The sequence below is a fragment of the Lynx rufus genome, unplaced genomic scaffold (assembly GCF_022079265.1).
Source record: "Lynx rufus isolate CCGP_SWC_20201006 ecotype Redwood Valley unplaced genomic scaffold, mLynRuf1.p SCAF_15, whole genome shotgun sequence".
Lineage (NCBI taxonomy): Eukaryota > Metazoa > Chordata > Mammalia > Carnivora > Felidae > Lynx > Lynx rufus.
In genome coordinates, this window is record NW_025814829.1 from 26,447,951 (window position 1) to 26,460,341 (window position 12,391).

At 36.1% G+C, this 12,391-nt stretch overlaps 1 protein-coding gene across 2 annotated transcripts in view; it reads right to left on the reverse strand.

The window, feature by feature from the left end:
* Window positions 1-876: 876 nt before the first annotated feature.
* NEK7 (NIMA related kinase 7) overlaps window positions 877-12,391 on the reverse strand; it is a 160,302-nt gene continuing 148,787 nt past the window's right edge. For both annotated transcript variants that reach the window (XM_047076723.1, XM_047076722.1), the window contains exon 10: window positions 877-3,593. In XM_047076723.1, the coding sequence (XP_046932679.1) occupies window positions 3,483-3,593 (111 nt within the window). In that variant the 3' untranslated portion in view covers window positions 877-3,482. The remainder of the gene's footprint in view (window positions 3,594-12,391) is intronic.

Genomic DNA, 12,391 nt, shown 5'->3' on the forward strand with positions numbered 1-12,391 from the left:
CACACACTTAATGAGACAAAAGGTTCTGTAATACAAATTGCAGATTACAAAGTTAGCTGTTCTTTGCCACAGACTATTTTGAACGTGATCCTGATGTGAAAGGTAACCCATCACTGCACCGTCCGCCTGCGGATTTTACCCCGTAAAGATCTGGCCTCAACGTTTCCAGGTGTAGAAAGTAATCTTTACTTTTTATGTGAAAAGAATGTTCAAATTATCTCTAATATTGTTAGCAGCTTATTACAGTGACAGGAATGGAAACTGTGGCGTAAATTTTGGACTCGTAGTTTTATAATTTTAGAACACCTTTCCTATTCAAAGACAGAAAATGATGTACCACAGAGTAGGAACATGTGAAGGTGTGCCTCACTTTAATCCACTCTTATAAGAACTTCATTATTACCCTCGACTGTTTTAATTGTTAGGCTTCTCCCCAAAGGATAAAGTCTTAGAAATGATTAAGAACTGTTTTTTCTGTAGGTTAAGTGTTAAGCGACGTAAACAATAGTAGGTTTTAGGGGGAAAACATCACAGATACATAAAAATTTTATTGTACTCATTTTTTAATTTTGTATTTTTATTTATTTTAGGATATTATACAATTTTCAAAGCTAACAACAGAATCTTTTTTAGTATGTGTATTTGAAGCATAACAAAATAAAAGTATTTCACAAAAGGAGTCCGTATTACAGTACTATTGAAATATGAGACATAGGATAATTATGCTTTTGTGGGTTATGAACATAATACATTCATTTTAAAGAAAAAAACATTTAATATGAATAACATTTTGGTTAAAATAAATATGTCATGTAAATGTTAACAGCAACACCTGAAGTATATTGATACAAAAAAAGGTGTTTTGTAATAGGTACTACGTAGAATGGTGAAGCATTCATGAAATGGCTGTAATATCTTATTAAATTTACAATCACTGCACATTGCTGAGCACTTTATTTATATGGGGATATCCTTCTTCCACCATTCCTAAACCTCAGCATACAAAACAAAGTTACCCCACATTTTCCTCTGGGAAACTGGTACCATGTCTAAATAAGGTTTAGAATCGGATGTACCTTTCATTTTACTCCTTCCCAATTCAACTGTTTTACTTAATCAGTACAAAATTTACCTATAAAAAGAAATATAAAGAGGATATTTTATAGGTGATTATAAAAATTAAAACTTCTAATCATCTTCATAATTCTTTGAAATGATCTCATTCAAAATTAAAATTTGTTTTTTACACAGTGGTTTCTTCAGGAAAAAGTATGAACACTTAGATGAAAAAAAAAAAAAAAAAAGATACAATACCCAAAACAAAAAGCTTCCACATGTAGAAAATAATAATGGACTTCCCTGATCATTAAATTCTTCCCAGCTACTTCCTTCTAGCAGAGAGATTCACTGAAAAGAAAAGCTTAAGTCTTTCCTTAAAAGTCACTATGAGGGGTTAAGCTAATGAATTTTAGATTCATGTATTTTTAAAGAATGCAAGAAAAAGGAGAGTGTTCCAATTACAGAAAAATTGTCTCTCAATCAATTATATTACAAGAAAATGAATAGGACACTAATGGTCAACAAAAATAATTCTACTCATACCTCTGGAGACAGATCTGTGGATGCTCAGTGTAGAAGTTATAAGTAGCTGGAATCTGGGAAAAACAATGTCTCCAGCCCTCATTGAAAGGACCACCCGTGTGTCCTTTGTCTCTCCCAAGGTAAAATTATCCTTCAGGAACCAGAACTGATTAGATTCTGGGGAGAAAAAAAAGTTTATGCTTTTGCCCTTTATAAACCACTTTTAACGTTTACAAATGACCGGAAAGTATTCAAATGATTGTACAAAAACTACTTATATGAGCAAACAAAACCAGCGGTTGCATCGGCTAAAAGTAGGTGTTCTCCGAACATGAGGTTTTCACGTTGGCAGGAGTATCCATCCCAGGGTTAGAAGGTGGCATGGGGTCCTTGAACAGTGACTGCCACTTGGCCTCTGGGCTTTCACAATTCTGTGAAGAACTGGTCACCACTAACACGAAGGCATTCAGGGAAAACCGATCTCCACAACAGCATTTACTAAGCTCTGCCCCTTTCCTTAAACTAAATGAAGCGTTACCATCTCTGTCATCTTCGTGCATGAATACAGTACTTTGCTTAAAGGCTTCTTAACAGAAATGTTACTATCATAAAAATTCTGGCTGTGGTAATGGCCAGTTTTCATTGCTTTAAACATATTCTAAAATTACAACCTTGTCGAATGAATCAGAACGGTGCCAACATTCACAGGTACAGTACAACATACATCCTTTCTTCTTCTCTAACAAGACAAAATTACACACATACAGGGTGGCCCAAATCTTAAAAAGTTAAAAAAAAAAATAATGTTTTCAATCCAGGAAAAGTGATGGTATACCAAATATTTTTTTAAAAGGGTATTATGTTCTCAGAAAACCTGACACATAATGGATAAAATGCACATACAATATAAATAAGTAACTTGAAGAATACAAAAAAAATTTCTGAAGGGGACCAATCTGAACTTCAATAAAATCTCTGAATAAAAACATATGCTTACACCTATAGTGTACAATTATGAAGAGAGAACTTAAATTTATAAAGAACTTGAAATATAGTACTGCAAGATTATTCAAAGAAGATTTTTCAAATGTACAAACAATAATAAAAACACAAAAAAAAGCCTCGGGCAATGTGCAACCTTCAAAATTACTATCACACCAGCCAAACAAATCCTTAACCACTTTTTAAATGGATTCATTTATACCACTTTAACGCAAAGAGAATATCAAAGATATTAAAACAAAACAAAATAAAGCAAAGAACTCTTCAGTGTCTGACTCACATTTTGTCCCCCAATTTTTTTCACATTTAATAGTTGCATTTTGAAAGTTATTATAAGCTAAGAATTTGAAGTGTTTCTCAGTTTATGTCTACATTTATCTTAAGAATGGTATTTGAAAACTACAACGCTAAGAACTAAAACACATACTTCAAACTTTTAAAAGTAAAATAATCACAAAAGTTCACAATTGTGTTAATCTCAGATGTTCATAAATGACACAAAAAGCAAACGAGTCACGTGTTCAGATACTTTTCCTCAGGTTACAAGTCTATCTTGATGAGTGCCAAGCCTCACCTTCAAAATTTGGCACTGTGGATCAATCTGAACACAATTTATCCGCAAAAAACCTCTAAATATTTCTAAAGACCCTTAGTCGTTAAAACTCATTAAATTTCCTTTACTCTCCTAACATGCAATTCGACTCTCCAAAGTCACGTGGGGTTTGCAAGAAGGTGACTTAAACGGGTACAAAATGAAGCTTATATGAAAACTGGTTAAGGATTCAAAGCACATTAGCTCTGAAATATTAATCTTAACACCCAGACAAAAACGGGGAGGTATGGTTTGCACAAAAATACTTTAAATTATTTGGGCGATGTTCTTCATGATCTTCATGTATTCAGCTGCTTGCGGTGTACTCATGCATCCTCTTTGCTACGCCATATACGTAGACGATGTCTGGTCGCTTCTCCGGATCTGGGTTGATGCACATATTCACTAACTGTCGTAGCTACAGAGAAAGAAAATACAAGATGCTTTAGAAAACCATTGGCATAAGTTATTAAAAATATTCTGACTAGATACAGATTGATAAGGAAAGTACATTTTCTGACTGAATATTCATATGTGGAATTTAAAAAAACAAAACAAATGAGCAAAGGAAAACAAAAAGAGACAGACAAAACAAGAAACGGACTCTTAACTATACAGAACAAACTGACGGTTACCAGAGGGGAGGTGGGTGGGAGGATGGGGGAAATAGGTGTGGAGATCAAAGAGTACACTTATGATGAGCACTGAGTAAGGTAGAGAAGTGTCGAATCACTGTATTGTACGCCCAAAACTAATATATTACTGTATGTTAACTATACTGGCATGGAAATTAAAAATTAAAAAAAATAATATGTATGACTGCTGTCAATGATTTTACAATTAGTTGAAAACTCTGAGAAGTATGTATAGTCATTGGTATTAATGTCAAGCAAAATGTATTGTCTACAATCATAGACTTTAAAATAATTTTATTATTTTTCAAAGAAGCTTAATTAGAAGATCGTAGTCATGAAGGATAACAGGTTTTTAACTCTAAGGCTCCAAATTAACTGAAGACATATACACGTTTATTTGATCTAGGATATACTACCTTAGCCACAACTGTAAGTTTATATTTTCGTAATTATATAGTATATATCTATAGATCTAAATTTTTATGAGGCACAGAGTAGATCAGCTATCATATGCATTTATCACACACTCTTTTATAGAAATATAAAATGTTTTTATTAGTTTCATATTAAAGAAAAACACTCTTCTGAACTAAGAGTAATAAATTACAAGCAAGGTGAATTATGAATAGTATTCTAATCCTCATCGCCATGAAGCAGGGTTAGCATCTTCACTTTATAGATAAGAGAGCTGAAGTTTACTTATTTACATTACTTATTTACATTACAGAAAATATGCACATTCAATAAATTTAAAAAATGTATATCCTCCTCCCATCTGGTCCTAGAGCCGCTGAGTAGAAGAATATGGGATTTCTTTCTCAATTCCAACTGCCATCAGTTTATGAGACTATGTGTCTTCATAACACTGTATAAGGTCTTTCACAGATGATAAGCCAAATCAAGAGGAAGGGCCAGATTCATTTGCTTTGTAAGTATGTCTTGAGAAATAATTTAGGTATTTTGAAAACGTGCATTAATTCTTTCTGGCCAGTTATTACCATGTAGTAAATGGTAATGGTAATGTTACACCCACTGAGAGAGGGTCTGAGGATTTAAATTTATATTCCTTGCAGTGCAGCAGACAATAGAATTCAAAATCCGTAAGGGGTACAGCAATAGCAAGGCATTTTATTATGGTGATCTAAGAGAAATTTAAATCAGAATGAGGTTGGCATTTTACCCATTAAAATAAAAACAAATACATCCCATTATACACAATACAGAAAACAGTAGGAAAAGCATTTATAAGGATACTTATATTTAAAAGATAATGTGTTCTAACAGGTCACCTAGTTGTCAGATATTTTGTTTAGAGATAAAAATGACCAAAAAAAAAAAAAAAAGCAGAAAAGATGACAACAAAAAAATATAATTGTGATACAAAAATTCATTCTATTGAACCAAAATGCAAGTAGATGTAATAGCAATTTTTGACGGAATAAAACTGGCACATCCTTCAAACCAGTCCAGAAGCCTTATATTTTCAGCTTAATACTTCAGAATTGGGTGACATTTCCAACCTACTGTAGCAAATGGTCACGTTCTCCTGTCCAGAGGAGAAGGTGGCCAAGATTAAAGATAGATGGATGTAAGTTTAGCTGAAGAGGACAGTGATTCTCTGGCTCTCCAAAGTAGAAAGATGAGAACCAGGAATAATAAAGGAGGAGAGAAGTAAAGTATAAGGTAAATGGAGAGGTAGTGGGGTTAGCAGCTAAGCAATTGCTTTTTAACCTCCCCTCCCTACTTAAGGATAGCCTTTATAAGGACAGGAGAATCAGAAACTCTGCAGTAGACAGACTGAAAGCAATACAATGTTTGCTTTTTCTCTTTCTTATGTGGTTCAATCTCCATCTGAAATGTAGTTCATTTTGTCATAAAGATTTATCTTTTCCAGAGAAATGTCTAACAAGTCACATAGCATAAAATCAGATATAAAATATGCATACCTCAAATTTTTTCCTAAACTTTATTATATCATAAATTAATCAAATATGAAAAGAAGATCCTATAACATGAAAATATGCTTTAGTAGTGATTCTCACTCGTCGGCCACCCCACTGTCTCTAGAGGCCCTACTTTGCAAGAGACAGACAATGCTGGCATTGGAGGACACTCATGGTTAATCAGGTAAACAACCAGTCCAGAAAGGAAGGCTTATTGTCCAGGATGGGAAATGAGAAAATGACTCATTTTTCTTCCTGACAATCTGACTCTTCTTTCCTTTCTGCCTCTCCCTTCATTCATTCATTCATTCATTCATTCAATAAAATCTTATTGAGCATTTATTATGTGCCAGACAGTTTATTAGGTAGTAAGGATAAAGCAATAAATGAAATATACGTGGTACCTGCTGGGGACGGCTTACAATCAATCTAGTGCGGAAAGAAAGAATGACAAAGAAATAAATGTAAGACTGAGGAAATCACATAAATACTTCTCTTATAAACTATAAAGGGATAGGTATCTCAAGAGATATATGTGAGACAGTTAAAGGGAAAAAGACTGTAAATAGCCACACAGAAAAAAACAATCATCACTTTCCTCTTTTTCTTTCCATCTATTTAATGAGTTGTTCCAACCTGACTCATTGAGGACATCCAGAGGACAGTATTCTTCATCCCAAGTACAACAACGGCATCTTTGGTCACTGTCATGTCCATTTGGACCCTCTATTCAAAACACACTTCTTGTGGCACCTAGATGGCTCAGTCAGTTAAGCGTCCAACTTCAGCTTAGGTCATGATGTCATGGCTCGTGAGTTCGAGCCCCACATTGGGCTCTGTACTGACAGCTCAGAGCCTGGAGCCTGCTTCAGATTCTGTGTCTCCCTCTCTCTGCCCCTCCCCCACTTGCACTCTGTCTCTCTCAAAAATAAATAAACATTAAACACACACACACACACACACTCTCTCTCTCTCTCTCTCTCTCTCTCTCTCTTCTTGATTACCTGGCATTAGTCTTCATTTTCATTCCATTTTAGTCTCTGCCTCCCAGGGACATAGCCTATGCCTTACAATGTCCCGTGTCACATAGAAATATGGGTATAAGCTCCTATCCTCCCAGACCTCTCACATCTGTCCCTTACTATGAATGTGCTTTGATTTGATTGAGACCATGTCCAGTATCTTTCCTCCTAGTTAACCTTCTGCTTCTGGACTTACGTCACTCATTTCCAGGCCAGACCTCATAGCACAATCCTTTAACCACTTACTTGGCAACACCATTAATAAGTAATCCTTTGTCTTTTTGCTATACCAACCCTGGCAATTGTTATCTTCGCTTCTCTCCCAGGACGTGAAAGACTGCTGGAGAAAAATCGCAGACACCATACAGTCTGGAGTCACCAGATTCATGGTCCTAGCTGCAGCTGGACCTTACAAGCTGTTCTACAATCCAAATGTTTTGACTCATAAACTCCATTTCCCCCAGTGGTTAATCTCGATCTTCACTAATCTGTAGGCACAGCCCTCAATTCCTTCTCACCCATGACCTTGCCTCCTACCTCATAAAGAAAAAACACTGTTAGGCTTAAGTTTTCCTCAGTATCTTATCTCAACCTATCAAACATATATACATCTGATCCATATCTCTGTTCTAGTCTCAGAAGAATTCTTTTTTCTACTATTCTCAACCCTACCACTCAATCTCTTCTAGGATCTGCACCATTAGACATCAGTATCTGGAATATAGTTGGCTATGAATGAGTATTTAATGAATGAATATTTAATGACTGTTATTCTTCTATATTTTTAACCTCTCCTCATGTGCCGATTCCTTCAACATAGTCTATAAGTATAGTCAAGTTTCTCTTCCTAACCACTGCCTGATCTAATGTATTTGCTCTACAGCTAAATTTCTTGGGGGTGGGGAAAAAAAACACTATCTTACTATATCAGCTTTCTTAATCTACTTATTTAAAGCCAACTACAATCACTTTTTCATCTCCTCCACCCCTAACAGTACTTCACTGCAATCGCTCTGGGGAAGGTCAACAGTTTGCTAAACCTAACAAACTCTTTTCTGTCTGCATCTTACGACCTTTCTCCCTGTCTGCTGCTGCTGATCGCAGCCTTGCTGGGTGTTGTGTCCTCCTCTGGCCCCATGCACCATACTGGTTCTCCTCTGACTTTTCCTTCCTTTGCAGGTTTATCTTCCTCTGGCAATCCCTCTATTGTCAGTGTGTCCCAAGGGCCAGTTCTTCCCTTATCTCTTTTCCCTTCTCCCTCTACCATCTTAACCTACACACCTTCATTTACTCCCATGGCTTCAATAACCATCACAATATGTTAAGGAGCACACAAACATACGTATCCTCAGACCAGACCTCTTTACAGGCTCTGTTAACGTATTTCCAAGCTGGCTTCTGAGCATATCTATCTACAAATACTCAATCTATCTACATATACTAAATCATATATGTTAATCATATTAATTATATTAATATGTTAATCATATTAAACATGCTCAGAACTGAGCATATTAATCATATGTTAATCATATTAAACATGCTCAGAACTGAGATTTTATTTTCTCCCCAAACCAGTTCTATCTTGGCAATGCCTCCAATTTCTCAAGCCAGAAATCTGAAATTCCTACAAGACACTTCATCACACTTCCTCCCCCTTGCCTAAGAATCATCAACAAAGTCCTATTGTTTCCTATTTTTTCTTGCCGCAGACCCCACTGCTTACACTCAAGCAATAATCTTCCAACTGACAGCTTTACCTCCAGTTTCTTCCAATCTCCTTAGCACTGCCCAAACACCAAGCTGGCCACACTCCAACGTTAAGCATTTCGATGGCTCCCATTGCCCTTTAGAAAGTCTAACCATTAGCATGGTATATTATAGGCTACTAACATTTGGCTCTTGCCTACCTTTCCAGCTTTATATTTAGCCCCAAACCCCTCCTCCCTCCAGCCCCACACTACACTCTAACCATAACAAAGCACTCACAGTTCTGTGTTCATCAAACTGTTTTATGCCCTGAATCTCTGTATGTTGCTTTGCTGCTTATTATAAAGCCTCCCTTGGGGCGCCTGGGTGGCTTGGTTGGTTAAGCATCCGACTTCAGCTCAGGTCATGATCTCACGGTCCGTGAGTTCGAGCCCCGCGTCGGGCTCTGTGCTGACAGCTCAGAGCCTGGAGCCTGTTTCAGATTCTGTGTCTCCCTCTCTCTCTGCCCCTCCCCTGTTCATTCTCTGTCTCTCTCTGTCTCAAAAATAAATAAATGTTAAAAAAAAAATTAAAAAAAAAAAAAACAGCCTCCCTCAAAATCCCCCTACTTGCTTGCCTACCACCTACTCATTCTCTGAAGCCTTCCCTAAACACACTTATTGGCATGCAGAACTTAATATTCTCTTTGTCCTCCATCATACCCTCCACATATTTTTTTTGAGGTATAGTTGACATTAACATTACATTAGTTTCAGGTGCTCATGTGGTTTTATTAAAGCCTTTACAACCCTTTATTGTACTTCATTTAGTATCTGTGTCCTCCTATTAAACTGAAAAGGCCTGGAGAATGGATATTAGATGAACAGTAAGTGCTGACATGTAAATGACAGAATGAATGGGGAACTTCTGAGTGAAGGAAAATGAAAAGGTTTTGTGGTCATGGCAACTGAGCTAAGGTGTGAAGCGTGAATGGAACTTTGATATACAAAAGGGCAGGGAAGAGTCTAAGCAGAGGGAACAGAATAAACAAAGGTGCTGAGCTAAAGAAAGTGTAAGGTATATGAAAGCAATAGCAAGTACTTCTGAATGATTGGGGAGCAAGCAACAGGGATGAAATGATAAACGGAGGCTAAAAAAAGGAAAGGCTTAAGGAGTTTAGAATCTATTGATATAGGCAACAGGAAGTCAGTACTTAAGCCAGGAGGGAGAGATCAATAAAGCCGTGCTTCGGTTCGTATTTTCTTGGAATAGTCAAAGAACAAAAAGAGAGCAATGCCAGCAGAATGTTCAATCAAGTTTCTCTAAGATTTCAGGCAAGAAATATTGTTCATCAGAAGTTCTCACCAGGGTATGTGAAAGGACAGTGTCTTCACTAACAGAAGTAGGTAACAGAGAAGGAAGAGTGGCTTCGAGGGGGCAACAGGGACAGTAAATTTTGAAGGTATTACTTCTGAGATCCCGACATATTGAGATTTGGGTAGAACTGTGAATTTCTGAATTCGGGGCTTAATTCTGTATCTATACCTAGATAACTGAATTATATATATAAATATATATATAGATTTATATATATAAATCTATATATATATAAAATATACATATATATAAAACAATTTTTATGACTCTACCCATATCAGGATTATGAAGATGAAGGAGATAGCCTTAGTGAGAGGTATTAACCTATACTGAGCATAATTTTGCACTGTGTGGTTCTCTTAAATACTCATGTGTTACTTTAGTTTTATTTAAGGGCAGGTATCTTTCTGAATTTTAAAAAAATCCTTTATTTATATAGGATTTACTATTTTACAAAATCTTCCATATCCTTTTAAAGTATTGTAATCTCTCATAACAATCTCAATTTACAGAGGGAAGAAACTAAGAACCAGTTAAAAAAATTAATGGTCAAACCTGAACTGGAGCCCGAGTCATGTGATTTTTAATGCAGGCCTTTGTCGCCATTGTTGAGAGCTTGCTTACTTTTATCTAAGTTGGCCTTTTGGTTTGAATTCTTCATGATGCCTAATATAGCTTTGCATGCATAATGATCTCTCAGTAACACTTACCAACTGGTTAAATTTCAAATCATTAGCACTACAGAGGGATATCACTTGGTTTGAGATATTATCTGAGTTCCAATCAAGAGAGGTTAGTTACCAGGTACTGATAGGAAATACCAGTTCTATGGCGGCCACCATAGAGCAGAGAAGGTAGAATCTCAGGTACTTCATTCAGATTCTCAGGGGTTGGTCTGACTTCCATCCAATGAACACAGTGGTGAGACACCTCAGCTATAACTGAGGGGGTCAAAGCTGACTGGCTTTTTGTTTTCCCTTAAGCAAATCAGCAGACTAGAATCCATCACTCTAGGTTCTTGGCAAAGAATATTAACGGTGTATTGAATATTGAAAAACTTGAACGTTCAAAGAGTCCTGAAAGTTGTGCTACACAGCTCCTATCAGACACTTGTTAAGAAAGTGAAAATTTAGGGAAGGCCTTGAAAGGGATAAAATTCACCTTTATAACTTTGGATAAACCAAACTCTATTCCTTAATCAAATTAAACCACCAGGAGGCTGCATCGGGGAACTCATTGGTTTATCCCAACGCCAAATCACCTTTCCAAAACCATGCTTTAATGCTTGCTTTTGGCTTTTATCAAACATCACACAGGTATTGTCTGTATAATTGCTACTAAAGACACTGCCTGGTGCATTACTCATAGATCCTTATAGGAGATACTTCTATTATAATCTAGTGGAAGAGAACATTGGCTTGCTTCTCTGGGTAACTGGTAACTTGAAAACAGAAATAATTTGCGGTTTCCCTTTGAGCCCTGACAGAAGGGAAGCAATAACTAGATGGGCAGCTCAAGCACACATCTATTGTTGGCCATTACGTTAGGTGTGTTTACATTCCCTTCCATCCTTGGTTCTGAATTTATACTTCCATTTCTATTTTAATAACTTGGTAAGTTATGTCTTTTAATGACATAACTTTTATGTCTTTTAAAAGTTATGTCTTTTAAAGTTATGTCTATTTTAATAACTTGGTAAGTTATGTCTTTTATTGTAAGTTATCAGAAACTCTTTTTGAAAAAAAAAAAGATGGTTTGTAACACAAAATGGGAGATTTACATAGGTCTGAATTCTTAACTGGGTGCAAGTTTTCCTGGATATATGTGAGATAACTACCGGTTGTTCTAAAGGCACTGGTTGTTCTGAATAGACTTGTTAACGCAGTGGAGGAAAAATCAGTTACAACAGTCATTTGGCAATGTAATGGGAAAAAAATCACAATGTAAAACTTACTTTCATGTTACAAATAGCCATAGACTAAGTTTTATACCTTTAATAATTTGGTTTAAAAATACAAATTTATATGGATCTATGGATTGTCTTGTCATGCCAGATAACAATTCAAGTTATATAAATAAGGACACATCTCATCCTGTCTTCTTTCAAATGTATACGAGAGTACAGTGTGACTCTTAACATGGTAGAGTTATTTGTGCCTCTGCTATAATAATGGCTAGGAGGATAAAACTGTCACCTACATGTTAGAAACCAGGAAGGAATAACATTAGGAGACAACAGAAAGAGGTTAAAAGTCATTCAGTAGAGGAAGAGGAAAAACTCTTACCTTTGCCAGACAGTTTCTAATTTTAAGTTGTTCAATAACTATTCAGATCAGGTTCATTTGGTTACTCGTTGCTTCACTTCCTGCAGCCAGTCAACACATCTAGAGGTCATGTTACTTAGATAATAGATGCTCCATACAACTAGTAGTTATTTTTTCTAGGTTTTCAGTGAAAAACTGGAATATAGTTCCCTTGAACATTTTCAGATCAAAAGATCTCTATATGCTCTCTCTGGGGTTTCAACTATGTGCTATTTTCCAGTATCAG